We start from the raw sequence: 21,104 nt of genomic DNA on the forward strand, positions 1-21,104 counted from the left end.
GGATGTCCAATCAGATCTAGGAACCTCCCACCAGAGGAGTGTGCTCCGTTGCAGGGAGCCCCAGGTTTTCATTTGCATCCGACATTCCTGCTCTGCTTCATTAAAGTTGGCTTGGTATTATTTGTGGGTCCAAATCACTGTACCTGGGCTCAAAAGAAATTACATTTAAGGTTTGTGGAGTATCACTGAGGCGTTTTTTTGTCGGAGTCATATGTAAGTGAAAATGTTTAAATATCTATGTATCTGTTTATTTATTGTCATGTATCATGTAGTATGTTAACAAAGTCGTCAGATTCACTCAAGACAAGGCAGAATGACTTCTTGTGTTTGTTACATAACATGTCAAAGTTAAACATTATTATTTGAACTCAGTGTAAGTTAAAATCCGAATAACTTGACTTGGTATCTCACCTAGAAACAGGTTCATGTGAATATAAAATGCTTGCTTGCTCAAAGTAAGTAATTTCTTTAGATGAAAATGAGGAAACATTATGTTACATTACAGTATCATCACATTTTGAGCTGGTCAATGGTGTGATAAAAACTATTCTTCCAAACTTGTGCCTGCATACTACAACAGATATTTTTAATACTTACTGCACAAAAAGTGCTCAGACTGACACAAGTTTAAAAAAAAGCCTCAAGATGTCAAATTTGCAGTGATCTAACTAAATCTCCTCACAAACAATGGAAAGTGAAAATCCAATCTAAACCAGAATAAAGAAGACGACTACTTTTCAGTAGATGAAGCCGCTCTAAAAAACTAAACCCTTTCTTGCAATGATCCACTAACAGTGCTGTGAGAGATCACTTGTTGTGAAGAGATTTGTGACTCTAAACCACTGTGCCACAGTGAAATAGTCATCATCTAGAAACTTAAAGAAACCTGTGCAACTCAAAGTCAAAATCTGTGCAGTAGATCCGGATCATGGGATGGTTTTACAGTAATACAATGAGTATGATCACTGGATTAACAATGTAAATACATCTGGTTTTGGGTGAATTTGGGTGAATTGTTTTTCTTGTGTGAGCCTCAGTGTTTAGCTTGATAAGAGCAAATTTGCTGATAGCAGGATCAGGGCTGTAAACCTTATCATATCTTTTGCACTGTTTGATGACCTGAGATAAAGAGATTTTATTACCCATTAAAAGGTTAAGGTAACCAGTGTAAAATGTGTGCAGTCATTTGTATTAATTGCACCAGCAGACTGAAATGGATGAAGGCAGCATCAGGAAGAGGAAGGAGTCTCAAAACGGCTCCACCGGCCACAGCATGGACTGTCAAACTAAAGACAAGCAGCCTGAGAAGGCTACTGTGCTTCAAAAAGATGTAAGTGTATGTGTTCCTGAGAACAAGTCCCATTAGATGTTCACACCGTAGGATCACACAATCCGTACCTTTTTTTAAGTAACGGGGGCAGGAACTGAGTACCAGGCAGTACCACGATGACCGTCTGTACATATTAACTCCACAATGATCCACTCAGTGTTGTCGTCCAGGCCCCCTAAGCTCTCTAAGCCCTAAAGTGAATTTAGGGGGACTGAAAGTTTCACATAATATATATATATTTTTTTAAAATTAGCACTACCTAAATTTTCTTCATTCTACTCAAGATAATCGTGACATCTCTGGTTAGTTGAAATAATCATGATATAATCTCTGACATATTTGCCTTACTTGTGGGGGATTGGGGATTTGTATAAAACAAGACTCCACAACCATGAGTCAACAGCCATGACACTTTGACCTGCTGATAGTGCTACTTTATGTCAGTGGGTCACTAAAGTAGCACTACCGGCAGGTCATTACAACACAAAGGGTCCCGAAAGTCATTAGGACACAATGGATATGTGTTATTGAAACTTTCTACTTAAACACTATTGACATAACAGCGTAGAACATGTCAAGAAAGTTTCATCTCTGGCTGAAGTAGAGAAAGTTCAAATGTGAGTGTTATAGACAGACAGATAGATAGATAGATAGATAGATAGATAGATAGATACTTTATTGATCCCCAAGGAAATTTAAGCATCCAGTAGGAACGTGCAAACATACATTGAAAATACATTAGAATTAAAAATATGAGAACTACAAGTAACACCTTGACCGTTTTTTGTCATGTATGCTCAGGTTGGTCTATTCAGTGGCATCTGTCTGATTGTGGGGACAATGATTGGCTCGGGCATCTTCATTTCTCCAAAGGCTGTTCTGCTGTACTCTGGAGCTGTGGGACCCTGCCTCCTCATCTGGGCTGCCTGTGGCGTCTTATCTACTCTGGGTGAGAATGGCATCCAAACCAATACATGACTTTAATCAGCATTATAGATGTCTGTATGTCTATTTATATTCAACTTCTACCTCTTTATGGAAATGGTTTAATTCACAGAGCATTTAATATGTATGGTACTGCTAGATTTTTAACCCAGTGTTTTTAATGTGTAGTGTTGTTGTATTCATTGTTAAATATTCTTAACATAAGAAACACACCTGAAGCAACCCCAAACATGATTGGTTTGTACTTTGTGTTTAGTAGAAGTTGATCGGTATTGCAGTTTGTCATTCTCATGCAGAACTATTGTTGGTCTTCAGAAAGTGCAAGTGTACTGGACTGACCTTGAATATTATTATTTAACCAAAATAACCATAATTATTTATTATAATCAATTATAAAATCAATCTTCTGTCTGTACACAGGGGCACTGTGCTATGCTGAGCTTGGCACCATGATCACCAAATCGGGAGGAGAGCATGCGTATTTAATGGAAGCTTTTGGCTCCCTTGTAGCCTACCTTTACTCCTGGACCACTGTCATGGTACTGAAGCCCTCCTCCTTCGCCATCATCACACTGAGCTTTGCTGAATATGCGTCCGCTCCTTTCTACCCTGGTTGTACTCCTCCTCTTGTTGTTACCAAGTGTCTATCAGCAGCAGCTATATGTAAGTTTTACTTTAATCCCTATGAGTTAATGTTTAAGAGCAGTAAATTACAGACCAAGTAGATACTGTATAAGTTACTGATCATGGGCACCACTTGTTTCCTTTTCATCTGTGTGTGTGAACTCAAAAAGCTTCTGTTAATCATTAAAAAACTATACTTTTGAATCACGTAGTTAACAGCTAAAATGAACAGTATACACGGTGTTAAAGATGGTAAATCATTAAAAGCTACTAAATGGATAGCTTTACTGGATCCTGATAACATGGAATACAGAAGGAGTTTCTTGCGGTGATAAAACCATAGAAGATTATTAACTGCCTCTGCAGCTCCACCACATTTTTGCACATTTCTGCTCATTGTTTTGGTTTTATGGTCTAAAGGTTCTACCTCACTCTCATCAGGGATGTTTTCAGATGCAGTAGGATGTTGTTTTCAGCAAAAATTCTGGGACATATTCACCGTACTTGTTCAGCACCAAAAAGCAGACAAAGTTAGTGACTATAGGTAGTAGAACATTTAGCATGTAGGAGCTGGTGAAGAACCACAATAAAGAAGAAAGAAGAGTGAAACTTGTATTTCTTTTGTCAGGCGGAAAGAAACACAGCTTTAAATAAATGCTTCTCCTTATATGTTGGATGTGTAATTAAGCAACTGTTATACTAGACTAGTTGTGCTAACTAATTCGGAACATTATTACAATGGTTTAACAAGACAAAAGAAAAATCATTGTAAATTTTATATAAAATTACTCCCATCTACATCAAAGGTGGTAATAAGGTATACATATATATGTCATAAATAAGAGGTTGCATTGTGTATAATTAAATTTCTTGTGTCTTCTCAGTCTTGATCGTCACTGTCAACTGTCTGAGTGTCAAACTGGCAAACTATGTGCAGAACTTCTTCACTGCGGCCAAACTTCTCATCATTCTTGTTATAGTGGGAGCTGGCATCGTTATGCTGGCACAAGGTGGGCCTGCTGGCAGTATCAGTGTTTTTAAATATACAACCCAGCCTTAAAATGTTTGTTTGATGAAATGTTTCATAATAACAATATATATTTATTTGTTTATTGTTGTGTATTTGTGTCCAGGGAAAACTGAGACTTTGTCAAATGCTTTTGATGGGACGTCATCGTCTGTTGGAGCAATCGGACTTGCATTTTATAATGGGTTTTGGGCTTACGATGGATGGTAACAGTTTTAATTCACTTCACTTCACTTTGCTTTTTAACAGGATGTATAGGTTTAACCAGTCTCCTCTTTAAAGCAATACATAGACGAGTACTCTGTCAATATGATGAGCCTTTTACTGCTGTACTGGCTTTGCATAAGGAGCACTCTAAGCCTACTCAGCCTTTCAACTACTCTTGAGCCACATGCTTTAGACTAGATACCACATTCTTTGAGTGCAGAAATATGGCTGTGGAGTGAGGCCCAGTAGGTGAAAGCAGCTCCCCCAGTTCCTCCCTCAGGTCTTGTGAATATTAGATACATAAGAGAGGTGGTTTACACAGACCATGTTACCATTCCTGCATTAGTCAGTCACTGTATTCTTACCTTTGTTCAGTAGTGGAAGAAATATTAAGGGTTAGTAAAAGCAGCAATATCACATTGTTAAAAATACTTGGTTAGAAGTTAAAGTCCTTTATTACATACAAGTATTACCAACAAAAGTACGTATAGTATCAAAAATAAAACATTACGTAGCTCATTGGCATGCTACCATATCATATACTATATTATCTAATTATTATTATAATAACATGACAATTAATGTTGTAACCTGTCGAGATGGTGCTAATTTGATTCTTAAGAGTAACTAGTAACTAAAGCTGTGTGATAAATGTAGGGGAGTAAAAAGTACAATATTTCTCTGTGAAATGTGCTGGAGTCTAAATATAAAGTAGCTTAAATGGAAATACTCAAGTAAAGTACATACATCAAAGTTATTTTCCAAGCATGACTTTGGTTGTAATTAAAGGTTGCACAGGTAAACATTGTTGAATAGCTGGTGTGGAATCATAGCATATACCTGCACAGTGACCCTAGCACTGCAGGAAAAACAAGACTTGGTGGCTGCAGATTTCAGTGCGGTGCTCTACAGGGGAGAGTAATTTAAGAGAGCTTTGAGATTATTGCAGGACAAATGCCTTTTATTAAATATTGTTTGTATTTCTTATTTCATGGCTTTTACCTGTTATTTGATTTCTCATTGGCTTTTTAAAAAAAATAAGGAATCAGCTGAATTTTATTACAGAAGAACTCAAAGACCCATTCAGGTAAGACAAACTAAAACCCATCTGTCATTATTAATAGCATATATTCATATATAAAATGTGTATAATATGCAATGTGTTTTCCTGTCAATTAATCCCAGGAACCTGCCACTGGCCATCCTGATTGGGATCCCTTTGGTATCTGTGTGTTATGTGTTGGTCAACGTTGCTTACTTCACTGTTATGACCACCAGTGAACTGCTGTTGTCTCCAGCTGTTGCTGTGGTAAGAAGTGTGGTTTGTCCTGGTTATAGAGAAGCTGAGAGCCATGGAGTTTCGAAATTAGTTGGTAATGACTTGTCATTGCGGTGTTAGAATAAAAGATTAACATACAACAATTAGAGGACGCTAACATAAGTCTATTCTGGAGAATATTTGGTCACACGTCAGTAACAGCTAAGTATTCATTTACTTCACTTCCTTATCTTATCTAAAGGATTTGTTTGTCCCTCCTTAGACTTTTGGAGACAGAGTCCTTTACCCTCTGTCATGGATGGTTCCTCTCTTTGTTGTCTTCTCTACATTCGGCTCTGCCAATGGAAGCTGCTTCACCGCTGGCAGGTAAAAGAGACAAATGTCAGGTTAGATATGAAACAAAGAAGCTAAAGAATACATTTTCTGTCTGTCTCTATGTGTAAAAGTGTACGCTGTGCACATTTGTGTGTTTGGGGAAGAAGAAGGCACAAATAAACAAAGTTTGAATGTGGAGGTGAGAATACGGATGTGTGTCTGAAGAATAGTCAACAAAACAAAACATTTCTGTCTTTCACAGATTGGCCTATGTGGCTGGTAGAGAGGGTCACATGGTGAAAATCTTATCCTACATTAGTCTGAAGCGCTACACTCCATCCCCTGCTCTCCTATTCAATGTAAGTCTGACATTTTTAATGATGTGATTTAATCAGTACATGAATCTGAAATAAACAGTATACAAAAAAGTCAAAGCAATGTTACAATATCACATGCTTAAAGGTCCAGTGTGTAAGATTTGTCAGTATCTACTGGCAAAAATATCATAATTATGTTTTCATTATGTATATAATCCCTTGAAAATAATAATTGTTATGTATTCATTGCCTAAAAAATGAACCGTGTATATCTGCAGACTGAGTGGGTCCTCTTCCATGGAGTTCGCCATGTTGAACCGCCATTTTTCTACAGTGGCCTAGAACAGACAAACTAAACAGTGGCTTTCACAGAATTTCACAGCCAGAGTTTTACTTACATGTTTGAAGGAGAGGTGAGACGTTGCAATCTGCGACTTCACTGCTCGGTACCACTAAATCTTACACACTGGACCTTTAAAAAAAGAATCTGTACATTGTGTTGTTTCCTTTCAAGTGAACAGCTTCACTAATTGGTTTCTCTCTGTTTTAGGGTGTTTTATCTGTTTTCTACATTGTCCCAGCAGACATCAACACCCTCATTAACTATTTCAGCTTTGCTCAGTGGGCATTTTATGGTCTGACAGCACTGGCTCTCATAGTCATGCGCTTCACCAGGAAGGATCTCCACAGACCAGTAAAGGTGAAGTTTGCTGATTGATTTATTTGAAGGCAGCTTCCTCCTTTATGATGTTTTGCCTCAACAGTTTAGATGCTTCGTTAACTTGAAACTACAAAATTGCAATCTGTGTCTTAACTGATTAGGTAGCGAGACAGTGAATAAATATATGTACTGAAGTGATCAGCAATGTCAGCTTGACAGATGAGAGCCATTCAACATTTTTTGATAGAATCCCCAATACAGGACTTTTTTTTTTTTTAACCCAGCACAATTATGCAGTAGATCATATTTTTTTTTGCTTCATTTTGCATTGGTTGTAAATGAAATATTACATACATTTTTAGGGAACTGAGTTGGGGTTGTGCTCACAGGACAGGAGTACAAATAAATACTTAACAGTGGACCTTGTGTAATTTTATGAATTCTGCACTCAAAGGTGCCGATTGCCATAGCAGGCCTGATGGTCCTGGTGTCCTGCTACTTAGTCCTGGCTCCCATCATTGATAAGCCAGACCTGGAGTACCTCTACTGTACGATCTTCATATTCAGTGGACTTCTCTTCTACTACCCTTTTGTTTACCGGAAGGTCAACTGGGCACGCAAACTCATGAGTAAGTCTATTCTTCATTTTTTACTGAAATTGAAGAGCTCAAGTTATTGAAATATTTCTATTGGTTCTTGATCATTGTTGTCTGACCTCATGGTAAACCAACCTCAATAGTGATGATGTGACCTTTCACCTCCACGTAGGACCCATCACCATGCATCTCCAGCTGCTGATGGAAGTAGTTCCTCCTGAGAAAACCGAATGAGAGCGGACTGAACTTACAACCAGGTCAACTCCTGTTGCTTGTCGTGAAACACGTCGAGCCTTGTATTGGAAACAGTGGACTAGAAATTTGGGTGCTCTGAGTAGGTGTGAGCCAAACATCAGAGCTCATCTCTGCTGAAAAGCTGCATGACAAAAATAAAAGGGGGATGATGAACCCTTTTTACCAGGGTAAGATAAAAATCATCATTTAGGTTCAGGGATGAAAAAAGAGGATTCATGTTTTTAGAGTGTCCATATCTGCTCTAGCTATAAGAATAGCTAGGACAGATATAGTTATGTAAAAAAATTTTTTTTTAAATGACCATATTCTCATGATGTCTTTCCCCACATGAAGAAATAAATCAACTTTCCTGTGATGATAGTTAAGCTACAATTGGAGGATGTTGGGTAGGATTTTACTTTGAAATACACAACCTTTTTTATAATAAATATAATCTGCAGTTCTAGGAAGTATTATGCAATCATATTAAACATTTTTCATGTAGTTAATGTGCAATAATGTTTTCACTGTGCCAAAGATCATGGGATGTAAAGAAGATTTAGATATGCATGACTCTGCACTTAAGGAAAGGGAAATGGATTGTGGAAACCAACATGAAAGCTCAGCAGATCGTGAACAACATGTGAAAACATGTTTATTCATGTTGCTCCTGAGGTTGTAAATGGAAAGTTTCTTTAATGTGCACATTGTTTAATAGTGGTCTCACTCCGGTCTATCACACTGGAATACACTGGAACACTGTGTTGGCTGGTGATTATTAAATGTATAAATCTTGTTGAGCATAAAGTGAACATGAAAAATAAACAATTTGAGATTCTAAAAAGTATCCGTGCAGAGCTGCTCTTGCTATCTTTTGTGAAATGGTGTGCATGTCTGTCATAGGGTGTAACCTCACAGACAATATAATTAAGTGTGGCTAGTGATAATTATGATGTATTATGAGATATACTGACTGGAAAAGTATGTGTTTTTTGTGTAACTTAACACACTTATAATTACATTTCACATTGTGCACTCCATCATATATCATATTAGGCACAACCAATGAACGGAACAACTATACATCACAATCTGCAGAATATGTCTGACAAAGTTTCGCTGGTGAGGGATCAGATATCAGAACTTGCAGGAGTACAATAAGGTCATAGTTATCTTGCAAGACAGCTGGATTCACATAACCACGCACAATAACCACCTGGCATGTCCGGAGAGAGCCTCTGCCTCAAATGCTGGTTCATCCGTCTCAAAAGCTGCAAAATTATGTATTCAGCGAGGTGAACAGACTAGAAAGGCATATGTCTTTGGCATAATGACTGAAATAGTTAGTCATTCATTTAAACTGGTTAACTTTGTAAATGTTCTGGAAAAATATAAGAATGTTTTCTTCCATTTCCGATATAAACCCATTTTTACAGCACCAAATATACTACACGCATAGATTTAGCTGAGAACGTCAGACTGATACAATGTTCAATTTGTAGTAGGGAAGCTAGCAGCTCATTTACTTTGTCTTTAACACTACAATAAGAGCTGACTGCTTCTGATCTGAGAATCTGATCTGAGTCTAAACAAAAATCATCAAAACATTATGAACACCATATTCAGATTTACCACAAGAGCAGTGTGAGAAATGTACATGTTTGTTTTGTATTTGTAGGCTCTGTGTGATGCTTGAAGCAAAGCACTCTTAGACCTCTATTTATGGAAAAGACTGGGTGATTATGTATGTTGCTACAGTTATTAATAAGAGCAATAAAAAAAAGTGATTTGACTCTCTCAAGGTACCAAGTTTCCACCAGAGGTCAGTACAGCACTGTTAAATGGTTCTGCAAAGGCATGGAGAGTCTGTGCTGTCATTAGTAAAATCATCTATTATTAATGTTATTGCAATCAGTGGTAGTAGTGGTACTAGTGGTAATAGTAGTCGGGGGCGCAGTTTGGGAGCAGTGGTCTTTATTGATGGTGTTATTATTGTTATAATTGTACTTATGTGTAGTGAACACATTATCTTGTCGAATGAAGCAATCTAAATAAAAGCACTATGTCCGTGGCCAAATATGCATTGTAGATGGACACTCAGTGTAGAGAGGACTGGCAGAAACTCCATTTAGTCTTTTGCTGCCCTCTAGTGGCACATAGTCTCTCCACACAGTCATACTAGGATCTCCCATGTAGAATCCCCTGGTGGAAAAGTGAAGGTTTTCTTCAGGAAGTGCCAGTAAATCTACACTGGCTGTGCTCACTCACAACACATTTGTAGAGAAGCTGCTTCATAACCTCTGCCAATTTAAGTTGGAGCTGTCTAGAGAAGCAGCATGTTGGTTGTCTAGCCTGTTGTGTGTTTGGCTCTGTTGAAATGTGCATGGTTAGTCAAAAGATGAAGTTGCCCGGCGAAATCAACTCAACAGGTCCCGCATGAAGACTGAATGCTTGTTGACAAAAGTCAGGACTCTCTGGAAGGATCAGTCCAAAGATGGAGTTGTGATTCAGAGCACATAGTTGTAACATAACATGAATGCCCCTGCCTTACATCATCTCCTCCTCCTATATTTTTGGCTTTTTGAAATTTAGTTGAGATGAACACTTGCATTCTGTTTCATCACTTTTTAATGGGCATTGGGTCCCTGGATGAAAGACAACATTTTTCATTTGGGTCCTGAGAAGAAAAAGTAAAACCAAAACTGAATTTAAAAAAAAAAAAAAAAGGTTTTGTCTTTGTGTGGTGTTGGTGCCTTTGAAATGATGCAAGTTAACTCTCTATTCGGTCTCAGTGGAGTTCAGGGATCTGATGGTATGACAGAATGAGACCGGTGACTTATTTGCAGTTGTAAAATGTAATTATTTGTAATCAGGGATCCACACTGAACTCACTTAGATTGCAAGGTAATTGTGGTTCTGTGTTCAAGTGTGCTTGGCAATATGAGGCACTGATGTTGAGGGCTACTTCTCAGTTCGTTGTCATGAATATAAGCCAGTGAAACTGATCAGCTGCATACAAATAGTGTCCCACTGCTTTGACTTTGTCACCTGGTACTCAAATCTTTCTTGACAGTTTGTTACTTTGGATCGGTGGTAGAAGAAACATCAATATAACAATGTACATTACAAGTAAAGTCATGAATTCTAAATGATACTTCAGCAATGTACATAAAGTATCACAACTAAAAGTACAGCAATAAAATGTTTCCTGTGAGTGATCAATATACCATATGACATGAAACAATTTGTAAACTGCATTTTACTGTTGTAGCTGGCTAAGGTGAAGCTAATTTTATCTACTTTAGATAAAGCATTGTCCAGTGGGTTTCAACTAAGAGGTCCTAAAGGAGATCTGAGGGTTCTGTGAGCTAGAATCAAACCCAGGCCAAGACGCCAATACACCAAGTACTCAGCCTTGGTTCATGGGGCGCATTCTCTAGCAAGTAAAGTAAGCAGTGTGAAATCTTAATGTTAATGTGAAATCTTAATCAGTTAAGTAACTACTTCAAATATATATCTGTCAAACAAATATAGTGGAGTAAAAGGTACAACATTTACCTCTAAAATGTAGTGGAATAGAACATAAAAGTACAATAAAAGTAAAGTTCTTGAGTAAATCTACTTTGTTATTTTCCCCCACTGTTTTGGATGCACATTCAAAATTTTAATTTAATAATTACAAATGTATTTATAATATGTCTTATTGTAAAAACTACAATAGAAAAGCAAACAGCATTTCATCAGTACACACGGCAAGCAAACAAATGAAATCTGGGGCATATAAGATTTTCTTGTTGAGCTAATTTCGATCCTGATTGGCTGACATCCCAGCAAGCTCTACTCTCTCTGGGATCTTTGCTTTTTTTGGGCCACTCAATTAACCAGCATATTTCGGGAGGGTGAATGGACACCACGGCACTCAAAGGAAACTAACACCACAGGAAGGACTGGAACTGAGAATAGGAATCTGAATTTTTCTGTCAACACAGGGACTTTAAAGAGCACTACAATATGCTTAATCCAATGATGGGTTGCAATACATTCTTAGTATGCAAGTTTTTACATACATACATATTTTCTTCTGGCTGTATGTCTTCATTTCAAAACTTTTCTTAAAGGGGATTAGCTGGTCATGTAAGCTGGCTGTGATATCTCCAACATGTAGTTGTTTGTCTGTTTATTACCAACTATAGCATGTCTTAATCAAAGCGGCTGATTAATATGCTAAATGTTCTAATGACTGCGAATGCAGCCTTGCCTACAAAATCACACGCACACACACACACACACACACACACACACACACACACACACACACACAAATGTACTGTACACTCAAATATCATCTCATTAATGGATAGACAGCTCTGATGAGAACTCATCTGCATGTTATTAGCATCACATTACTGTGATTTTTCCAATCAGTTTCTGAATTAGCATTTGGATTAGAACCTTGCAATCATTTAGTGACCTTTCCAAAAAACTGCATTACAGTATGATGTGTCACTGATGAACATATGCTACAAATGAAGTCTGTGCTTGTTCTGATTGTTTTTGGATTATCAGAAATGATGCTTCAAGACCTCGGAGAGAGAAGAATAGTTGGTGGTAATTTCAATTTGCAAAAGTTTTATTTGTAATATCAAGGTGAGATCAAGAGATGATATTTGACCAGATTTATTCACTATTTTGTCCTACTTTTTTGTGATATTAAATTAGTTTTAATTATTAGAAGTGCCTGTAATTTCAGAGTTAGTGCACTTAGTTCACTGATTTTGTCATCTGATGGCAGGGGAAACTCAAAAATAACATTTTTGAAGAGCCCAAACACAGATGGAAAAAAGAACCAAGTATCACTCAAACATCCAGCAGAAGAGTCTATTTTGTCAACATGACCTATTTTCCTCCATTGGAGGGCACACTTGAATAAGCAGTGGCATTGAAGTGAGTCAGAGCCATTTCATGTACACTGTGATCCTTTTACAGTAGAGAATCCACATCCATTTTCCCTGACACATTTCCCCGGATTTGTGGCTCACCCCCACCTGGCACTGCTCCCAGAAGTGTCCTGGCATTGCGCTTAGTGTTAAGAACATTATGAAAAAATACTCTTCATTTGAATTATTATGTTTCAAATGACTGTTCTCACACAAATGTCTCATTAATAACTTTGTTTGACAGCCTTTCTTTCACCATTATGAATACCTGTTTGTTGGGCCTGCTGCTGATTAACTTGAAATCACATGATTTTGTTATCAGCTGTGGTTTTTAATAGGATAACGTTGTAAATACAAGATACCAGTAACACAGGTAGAAAGGAGTCAGAAAGCGAATCAACACAGTAATGTTAGTTACATAGCAACCTTAGCCACCATTAGCAACTGGTCCTGTCAGATCAAACCAGGCTCTAAACAGTGTATTGAATTGAACATGGGTGTGTTTTATTGCTTATGAATTTAAATTTCATTTGTGAGAAGGTGAGCATGTTCTTTCCTGTAAAACTTTAATCCTCAAACACTGTGTTCATAAAAGGTCACAGTCATGACTCTCTGTAAACTTACCGTAACCCTAAACATGGTGAGTTACAGGTGCTTTTTTCTTTTTAAAACCTGCTTTATGTTTTATGATATTTCCATTATGATAATGTCTGACACTTTAAAAAGTAAGAAAATGCGTACAAAGGAAAGTAAGCACTAAATTTGATATGAAATACCCTTTATATAATTGTAAAGTAAGCACTAAATTTGATATGAAATACCCTTTATATAATTGTCTTTTGTAATTTCTGGCACTCAAGGAATGGCTCTTGATCATAAATCCAACTGTCTGGCACACACACACACACACACACACACACACACACACACACACACACACACACACACACACACAGCACAGCTGCTCACTAATCTAATCATGTTTCAACCGTCTCCAGGTGTGGACGAGCTGCGAGCACCCAAGGCAGTGGTGAATACTGCGGATGACAAATTGCTAATGATGCGAGTTGACCTCTGTTTTCTCACAAACTCTGCCAGCTTACAGGGTTTTAACAATAAAAACGACTTCAGCAATGACTCCTACATCACTTAGCCGAGTCATAATTAATTACAACACAAACCTAAATATAATGTGACAGTTTGTCTATACTGCCATTCTTCTCTTTCTTTTTTATTGCACATTCTGTCTCTCTTTCTATAGACTACTATCCATCTCTTTCACCATCTTCCCTGTTAACCTCTTCTCTGCCTTTCTCTCACTCATACCCTTCCTCTGTGTGCACTCTCTCACACATACACTTCCTCTCTCTGTCTTTCTCCTGCTAGGATTTTTCTCTGTATTCTCTTTGATCTTCCTCCTCCTTCTCCTCCTCCTCCCCTCTCCTCGCCCAGTTGAGGCTCTTTACTAACTTTAATTGAGCAACTTAGAGATCAGTGGCTGATGCCATCGTGAACAGTCACTCACAGGTGATGCCGCTGGTTATCTTACTTTGCATATAGCCTCTATGTTCGGCTGTACACAAAATATTTAATACAAGTAGAGGTGTTTGCATGTCTGTGTTTATATTTTCCAAATTTGTATGCACATACATGCAGGACTGTGTTTGTGTGCAAAAATGCCAGGGATCAAGAGTGGAATTTAAAAAATAGGAAAAAGTGGTGCTTGCTAATTGTGTTGCTGTGCATGCTCGGCTCTTGCACTTGCTGTAGTTTCTGGCTGTTTAGCGGCTCTTTGATCAGCAGATAGGGAGATGGTAGGGAGGTTGGTTATGCTGGCTTCCCTGCCTGATGCACGGGTGGCTCCACTGCACATTCTGCACACAGTGGGAGGCTGGACTGGTGGTGTGTGTGTGTGCATATGTGTGTAAAAAGAAGAGAGAGGAAGCAGTACAGAGGCAGAGATAGGTAAAGAAAGAGTTTGTGGTGAAAGAGAGGAAAGAAGAGACAATGAGAAAGAGAATGAGAGGAAATAATTAGGCGGGGGGTAAGAACGAAGGGGGGGAAACAGCTTACTGACTGCCTGGCAGGGTCCTCTCTGATGTTTATCCTGCCTGTGTGTACTTTCAAACATTATCACCAGACGCTACTGCTTCACAGCCAAGCGATGGGCTCTCAGCTTCCTTGTCAAAGATAGTTTTCCTCTTCTGTCATTGAGCATTTGTGCAGCAGAAAACAATTTGATAAAAAAGCATTTGCAGTTTGAGTTCAGTCAACGCACGGCAAGTGCAATATGTTACTCTGCATTGCCAAATGTTTTGCAAAATGCAATTGGAAGAATGACATGAGAGACTGAACATGACATATTAATTTAAGGCAGAATGTGTCAGCTGTCTTCCACTCTAGATTTTCTTCTCCAACCAGCTGGATTTTTTTATGTAATTTTGTAAATATGAGTAAATGTCCAAAACATCCAAAGTCCAAATAGCCTGCTTATTCAGGTCAATAATACCGTTTTCACAGTTCAGACTAAAATAGGTAATCATGTTTTCTGATATACCCCCTCAGAGCAAATCTATAAGCTGTGACATGTCGCTTGTCATCAAGTCAATAACAGCCAGCCTGCCTATCTGAGGATAGCATTAACTGATAAGAAAGACTCTCATCTATGAACAAATGTGTTCATATAGATTTCCCATATCTATCTAAAGCATGTTGTAGACAGCCTGTCTGTCATATTGGCAGCCGTGAATCAACTCTCTTTTTATTGACACATGGGGTAATGCAAGTGTAATCAGCATGTACAGTACAGGTGATTTGTTACTGTAAATAAATTTGTTACATTGGCTCCATGGGGGCTGTAAGATTGCAGGATGGTGAAGTAACACCATAGATATTGATTAGACCATAACATGAATAAAATGTACTGCAAAACCACTACACCTTTTCACCTATGACATAAACAGCGCCACGTTTGATGTGAGCCATGAGAAAATGAATTTGGGAGCTGCCCTTGTGGCAGAAACTCTCATTAATGGACATGCCTTGAAGGAGCAGTTGCACTATAATGGAATTTTCTTTTTTGCATTTTTACAGGGGTGTGGTGTTGTCCCTCAGTCTGAGGACCAAAGCCTCCAAAATATCCCTAACTATATCACTTGGTGGCTAAGAGAGGGGTCAACAAACTGCAAATGTAAGCTGCCCTGGTGGATCTGAAATGAAATAGAGGCTTCTACATACATATCAAAGATACCCCACATGAAAACACTCAACATGTGATTACACTATTCCTGCAATATCAGTGAGCTGAATTTGCTAACCCGTGTTTGATCCAGTGTCTAATTAATTCCTTAAGTTCTTGTGTTTATAGCAGGGGAGGGGAGAGAGGGTATATCGTATGTAGTGAGAGGGGATCTGTCTTTGAAGTGGTGTTCTGCAAATCTCAAGAGGACAACCAAGCCTAAGGCTGGACTTGGGCTGTGGGGAAAGAAGCAACAACCAATTTTCTACTGCGGGGCCAAAATTGGGGTATGCCACGGCCTTGTTTGCTACAATAAATTAGCATTGTTATCTGTTTATTTGAAACAATATGTTCCATAATGTCCTAAGGCGGCAAAAGGGCAACAGAGAAAAAAACTAAAAGTTTGCTTTGACTGAGACTGAGAGGCAAATAACAACTGAGCCTGCTAGCATTGTTTGGCCCTGCACTGGGCTCTTAGCAACACTGAAAAACGAGATTCTGCAATCCTCTGCGGTGTACCCCTCCCTGTGCCTAACTAGCTAATGAACTATCAGCTATCTATCTTCATTCCACCCAGGGCCCACTTGTCCTTCCCTGCAGACAGAAGCTACTTCTTGGCAGGTCTTGCTGAGGGGAATCCAAACCTCCTGGCTCTAAAGTGGAGTGTTGCATTCTTCTGAAAGTCAGTCTGAGGTGAAAAACAGAAATCTGTGATGCTATTTCTGTTGTTTTAGACAGCGCCATCAATACTTGTGAACATGAAACGACCCCATTCCCAAGCTAGAAACCAGCTGTGATGTCAGCAAACTACTAGGTTTCTGTCATAACATGTTACACACTGATTTTCTTGAGATTATTCTCACTCGTGATTAGTGTTTAGTTGACTTGTTTTAAACATCCAGCTCTAATTATGTTGGTAATAACTTTAGCGTGCAGATTATCTATCATTAACATGTTAATAGAGTACTATTAACAACTATTTCAATGACTGATTACCATTAAATTTATTGTTAATGCAAAAATGGTAGAAATTGTTTTTTAGTTTTCAGCCTCTTAAATATAGAGATATCCGAGATATCCTGCTTTTCTTTGTATTATATCCTATTAAACAGAATATTTAATGGTTATGGAGTGAAAAAACAAGGCATTGAAAGACGTCACCTTGTACTCTGAGAATGTGAGATCAACAATTTTCACTTTTTTTCTATCTGTTTATAGATCAAATGATTAATGGATTTATCCAAATTAATTGATCCTGAAAATAATCACTAATTGCAGCTCCACATAATAACATACATGATAACAACTAATGTGTACTTGTCGAAACAGAAAATGCACATGTGTAACTAATAAAAATAATAATGGCTCTGTTGACCTCTGCCTAATAAGTCAGAATGGATGTTTCATTTTGACGTTTAGCCCAATAACATTTTTGCTGTTAGGCAGAGGAAGCTGATCATTAGTTTTTCATGAGGAAATTTTGACCTGCAGATGGTAGGATTCATCCTTTTGTCATTATAACATTGAATGAATGGATGAACAGACAAATTTCAAGGCCATTCATGCATTGCCAACTGATTTTACTCTGCAGTGTAATAAAATGTTGGCCAATCAGACTGCAGGTCACCCTGAACGACTGTCTGACATCCTGTCAAGTATAAACAGATTAGACTAATGGTAATTTAAGATGGAAGAAAAAAACAGCCAATAAATCTGTTGCAAAAGTAGTCCTTCTTGGAGTCATACAGTTTTGTCAGATGCCATTTGACCAACACAAGCTTTTGGATCTTTTTAGACGTCTCATCAAGGTGTAGTGGCTGCATTCCATATAGGTATGTTTTTCCTATGACAAGCCACAAAGTGCAAAGGGTCTCCATGGGCCCTTTTGCCTTGTGACGTCTTGTGACATTTTTTGACTTGTCTTATTATGAAATGAACAAATATTAATAACATTAACAATGGCTCTCCTTTATTCAGTGCATAAGCCATAACACTGTGAGTCAACATGAACCCTGAAACTGAAGCGGCTAAATGGAGTTCAGCCAATACTCATTTTATTATTATTTAAACTGTAACATGTCCAAAAAAAGGTATTTTGCAACACAAAGTTGTTAAAATCCTGTGTGATAAAAGACACTTTTCAGTCTATTTCACACCTGTTGCTGGGTAAATATTATCAGACTACATGCAAAGTAACAACATTGTGTAGGTAGGATTGTATACTCATGATTCTGCTTTAAGGGAACATGCTTTTCAGAGCTTCACATTTTTCCAAAGCCCCAGGAAGGGTGGCATGTCATTATAACTAAAATGTGGGCCCAGTTCTGCAAAAGCAGATACCAGACGGAAAGTAAATGAAATACAGACTAAATTCAATGTTTTCCTACTTAAAATAGCCCCTGAAAACACTGTGCCACAGTGTCATGGGCTCTCTGGTTGTAGGAGATCCTGTGTTTTGTATGGATCATACCATTGTTAACTCAAGTACTCATCAAACTCAAACATTTAAAATTGTACCAAGTTGAAATTTGGGTTTTAGCTTCTGTTATGTTTAAAAAGGATCATACCTGTATTTTTTTTTTAATCCAGCACAAACACGTCAGTTTAACTTTGGGGCCGTCCAGATCAACCACACAGCCCCCCTCTCCGGCAGTGGTTCGCTCCTCTCTCCAGCTGATCGGCCCAGGATTCCCCGGTGGCTCCGTCCGTCGCTGGCTCTGACGGCTCCGGCGTCTTTAGCGTCGATTTAAACTGTTTAAATTTCACGGAGTCAGTGGCCGCTCGTGTCGGCAAATCGTTCCTCGTCTTGTGAAACTCGAAAGGATAATCCGGCCGGGGTTATTTCTGCCTCTTGTACTTGTCAAAGCCACGGGATCTAAACGCAAATACGAGGCCCTCACTCCATCCCCGGATTCACCTGCTACGCGGAGAGCCTCACACGGAAGGACCGACATGGGGGACACGGGGAGCGAGGGCAGCAAGCCTCCGAGTAACGTTAACGTTATACCCCCGCGCTGCCCCTGTGGTTTCTGGGGGTAAGACGAAACACCTGTCAAATATCTTTTGTTTCTTTCTCTGTCAACAGCTAGCACAGTCGCTAGCTACTAGCGTTAGCGGCTCAAACAGGGATGAGCTGCTTTTCTTGTTATCGCCTCCTCCTCCTCCTCCTCCTCCTCCTCCTCCCCATTGTTTTGTAGCTTTAGCTGCTAGCTGTCGCCAGCTGGCCTCGGTAACCTTCTCCTGTAAGGAGGTGGAGAGCAGGGCAGGAGTGTGTGTGGGGATTTATCCAGGTCCAGGTGATGTGACAGGTGTGCTAACCAAATGGCTAGCTTCAAAGTATCGAGCTCACAAATGAAGCTTGGTCACACACACACACACACACACACACACACACACACACACACAGTCAGGCTAATGTACTGACAAACACGTCGACACTGGGTGAGTTTTCTTTAAGCACTTTAATCCTCATGAGTACATTTTATCGACGACAAAGACACGTAAACCAAATATATCAGTGTGTCTGTCTGCTGCATGTTTGCTTTAATTGACAGAGGCCAGTTAATACAAGGCCCATAAAGCACATTAGCAATGGTGAAATGACACTTTAAAGTAATACATATCCTACAAATATACTTAAATAATATACATATAGTTATGGTGCTTCAAATAGAGATTGATTTACATTTACTATTTGCTTTTGGTGGGGTTATCATGAGACAGGTTTGGTACAAAGGTCCCACTTTAGATGTTTGTAAACACTGGGAGCCTAATATAGTTGATTTGTTGGACTTTAGTGAATGAATACTGCATTTAATTTCTTGATGAGGAAGAAAAGTTTGTTTTCTTCCCCAATTATTATTCATAGAGGGTATGAGAGCTGCCTTAGTACACTAAAGCACCCAATTTGCATATTTTAGGAAGTGATCTGTTTGGAGGTGACAGCTTGCCCACTGACTGGTTGGATGAGCATGCAAATGGTGTGAAACAAAAGCTATTGCAATCAATGTCAGTCACCAGATCTCAATAGCAGACAGTATTTTTTTTTTTAATGAACGTATTTCCAAATGCTTTTCTTCGCATGGACGTGATGACCCACTTGATGAGAGTTCGCCGGGGGGTTCCAGATATCTGTGAAGTCTGCACCAAAATCATCTCTGAGTCATGTTACAGTGTCAAAACGAAGCACTGAAAGTTACACATTTCCTCACAAAGATGTTTTATCTTCTAGAGTAAATGTCTCTCACATTTACAGTAGTCTAGTAATCACACTGTGAGGATCTGCCACAGTTTTGTAACTCTTCTGAGCAAGCCCATTTTAAGCAGAAAGTCACAGATGTTGCTCACACTCACACAAGAAAACCAGAATGCTACCAAAAACAAAATGTTGTCCCTTGCCTACATATGCTATAGAATAGATTAACCGGTAGCTAATGAGTACACATTCCTAATAAATATGGTGTATGATATTTTCAGACTTTCATTAGTAGACAATGATTTCCAGATGTCTTATTACACAAGTGACAAGAGCACAATGTAGGATATCAGACAGAAGAACTATTATATACACTATTGGGTTTGGATTGGTAGGAATCACCTGCTTGGTTTTTTTTGTAAGCTGCAGACTTGTCAGTGTAATATATGAAACACAAGTTCCTCCAGCTTGTTACATAGCGTCAGGGCAGTCACTGCTCATGTGTCTCTTTCTTACAGTTTGACTTTCACATGTCTCCTTCTGCCTCAAACTTGTTTTATTAAAAGGGTACATTCAAAAGCAACATGGATAGTTATGGTTAGTGCACAGTGGCTCATAAACCATAATTGCATCTGACATTATAACAAGACTTTAATGCCTGTACTTCCTTTAGTTATCCGCCCCCTCGACCCACCTGAGAGAAACTAAGTGCTCTTTGACAGAGGAGTAAAACAAAAGCCCCTTTTGTTAATTTTTCTCAAATCTGGAATCAGAGAGGTGTCTCCACTAATTTGGCAGGGCTACACTCACTGTGGCTTTTAATCTTTCGTAATAAAACAAAAGATATTCAGTGCCTTGTTTAGGTTGCCTGACTTGGTGGAGGAGCAGATAGGATAAACCTGAGCTGCAGCCAGGTTTAGGTTCTGCATAGCTGAAGCACAACTTCTGCTTGTTGCTGTAGGTGTTGATTCTCTAACAGGTTTTCAGTGGAGGTTTCCTTTTAATGTTGTATTTGCTTTAAGATCAAATGCATTTGTTAATTGATGACTTGAAATACAGGTATACAAATCCAATTTAGCCTTAAAACATTTTAATGAAGCAAGTGTATAACATTACTTGGAATGGCATAATACATTTCGAGATATTAAAGTGTTTGTCACCTTTGTAGAAACGATGTACCAAAGCCAGAACCAGCTGCC

At 38.6% G+C, this 21,104-nt stretch overlaps 2 protein-coding genes and 1 long non-coding RNA gene across 5 annotated transcripts in view; 2 read left to right on the forward strand and 1 right to left on the reverse strand.

Annotated features, from left to right (window-relative positions):
* Positions 1-8,245, forward strand: slc7a9 (solute carrier family 7 member 9). Of its 3 annotated transcripts, none has more exons than XM_019262425.2 (13): positions 1-213; positions 1,205-1,330; positions 2,132-2,279; positions 2,696-2,938; positions 3,784-3,909; positions 4,033-4,132; positions 5,176-5,220; positions 5,319-5,442; positions 5,675-5,778; positions 5,990-6,086; positions 6,595-6,744; positions 7,160-7,334; positions 7,474-8,245. In XM_019262425.2, the coding sequence occupies exons 2-13, from the start codon at positions 1,214-1,216 to the stop codon at positions 7,533-7,535; spliced, it is 1,491 nt and encodes a 496-aa protein (XP_019117970.1). In that variant the 5' UTR covers positions 1-213; positions 1,205-1,213; the 3' UTR covers positions 7,536-8,245. The 3 variants fall into 3 exon arrangements, with proteins under 3 accessions (XP_019117970.1, XP_010732724.2, XP_027137248.1); XM_010734422.3 differs by having other exon boundaries at positions 1,208-1,330; XM_027281447.1 differs by having other exon boundaries at positions 1-170; positions 1,208-1,330.
* LOC109139292 (uncharacterized) lies at positions 5,531-18,414 on the reverse strand. The gene is made up of 3 exons (XR_002042140.2): positions 18,278-18,414; positions 7,437-7,518; positions 5,531-5,771 (listed from the first exon to the last, which is right to left on the reverse strand). It is a non-coding gene; the product is annotated as an uncharacterized LOC109139292 (long non-coding RNA).
* LOC104921781 (AN1-type zinc finger protein 3) overlaps positions 18,368-21,104 on the forward strand; it is a 13,995-nt gene continuing 11,258 nt past the window's right edge. The window contains exon 1 of the mRNA XM_010734423.3: positions 18,368-18,745. Within this exon, the coding sequence (XP_010732725.2) occupies positions 18,663-18,745 (83 nt within the window). The 5' untranslated portion in view covers positions 18,368-18,662. The remainder of the gene's footprint in view (positions 18,746-21,104) is intronic.

This window comes from Larimichthys crocea, chromosome VIII (genome assembly GCF_000972845.2).
Source record: "Larimichthys crocea isolate SSNF chromosome VIII, L_crocea_2.0, whole genome shotgun sequence".
In the NCBI taxonomy this organism is placed as follows: domain Eukaryota; kingdom Metazoa; phylum Chordata; class Actinopteri; family Sciaenidae; genus Larimichthys; species Larimichthys crocea.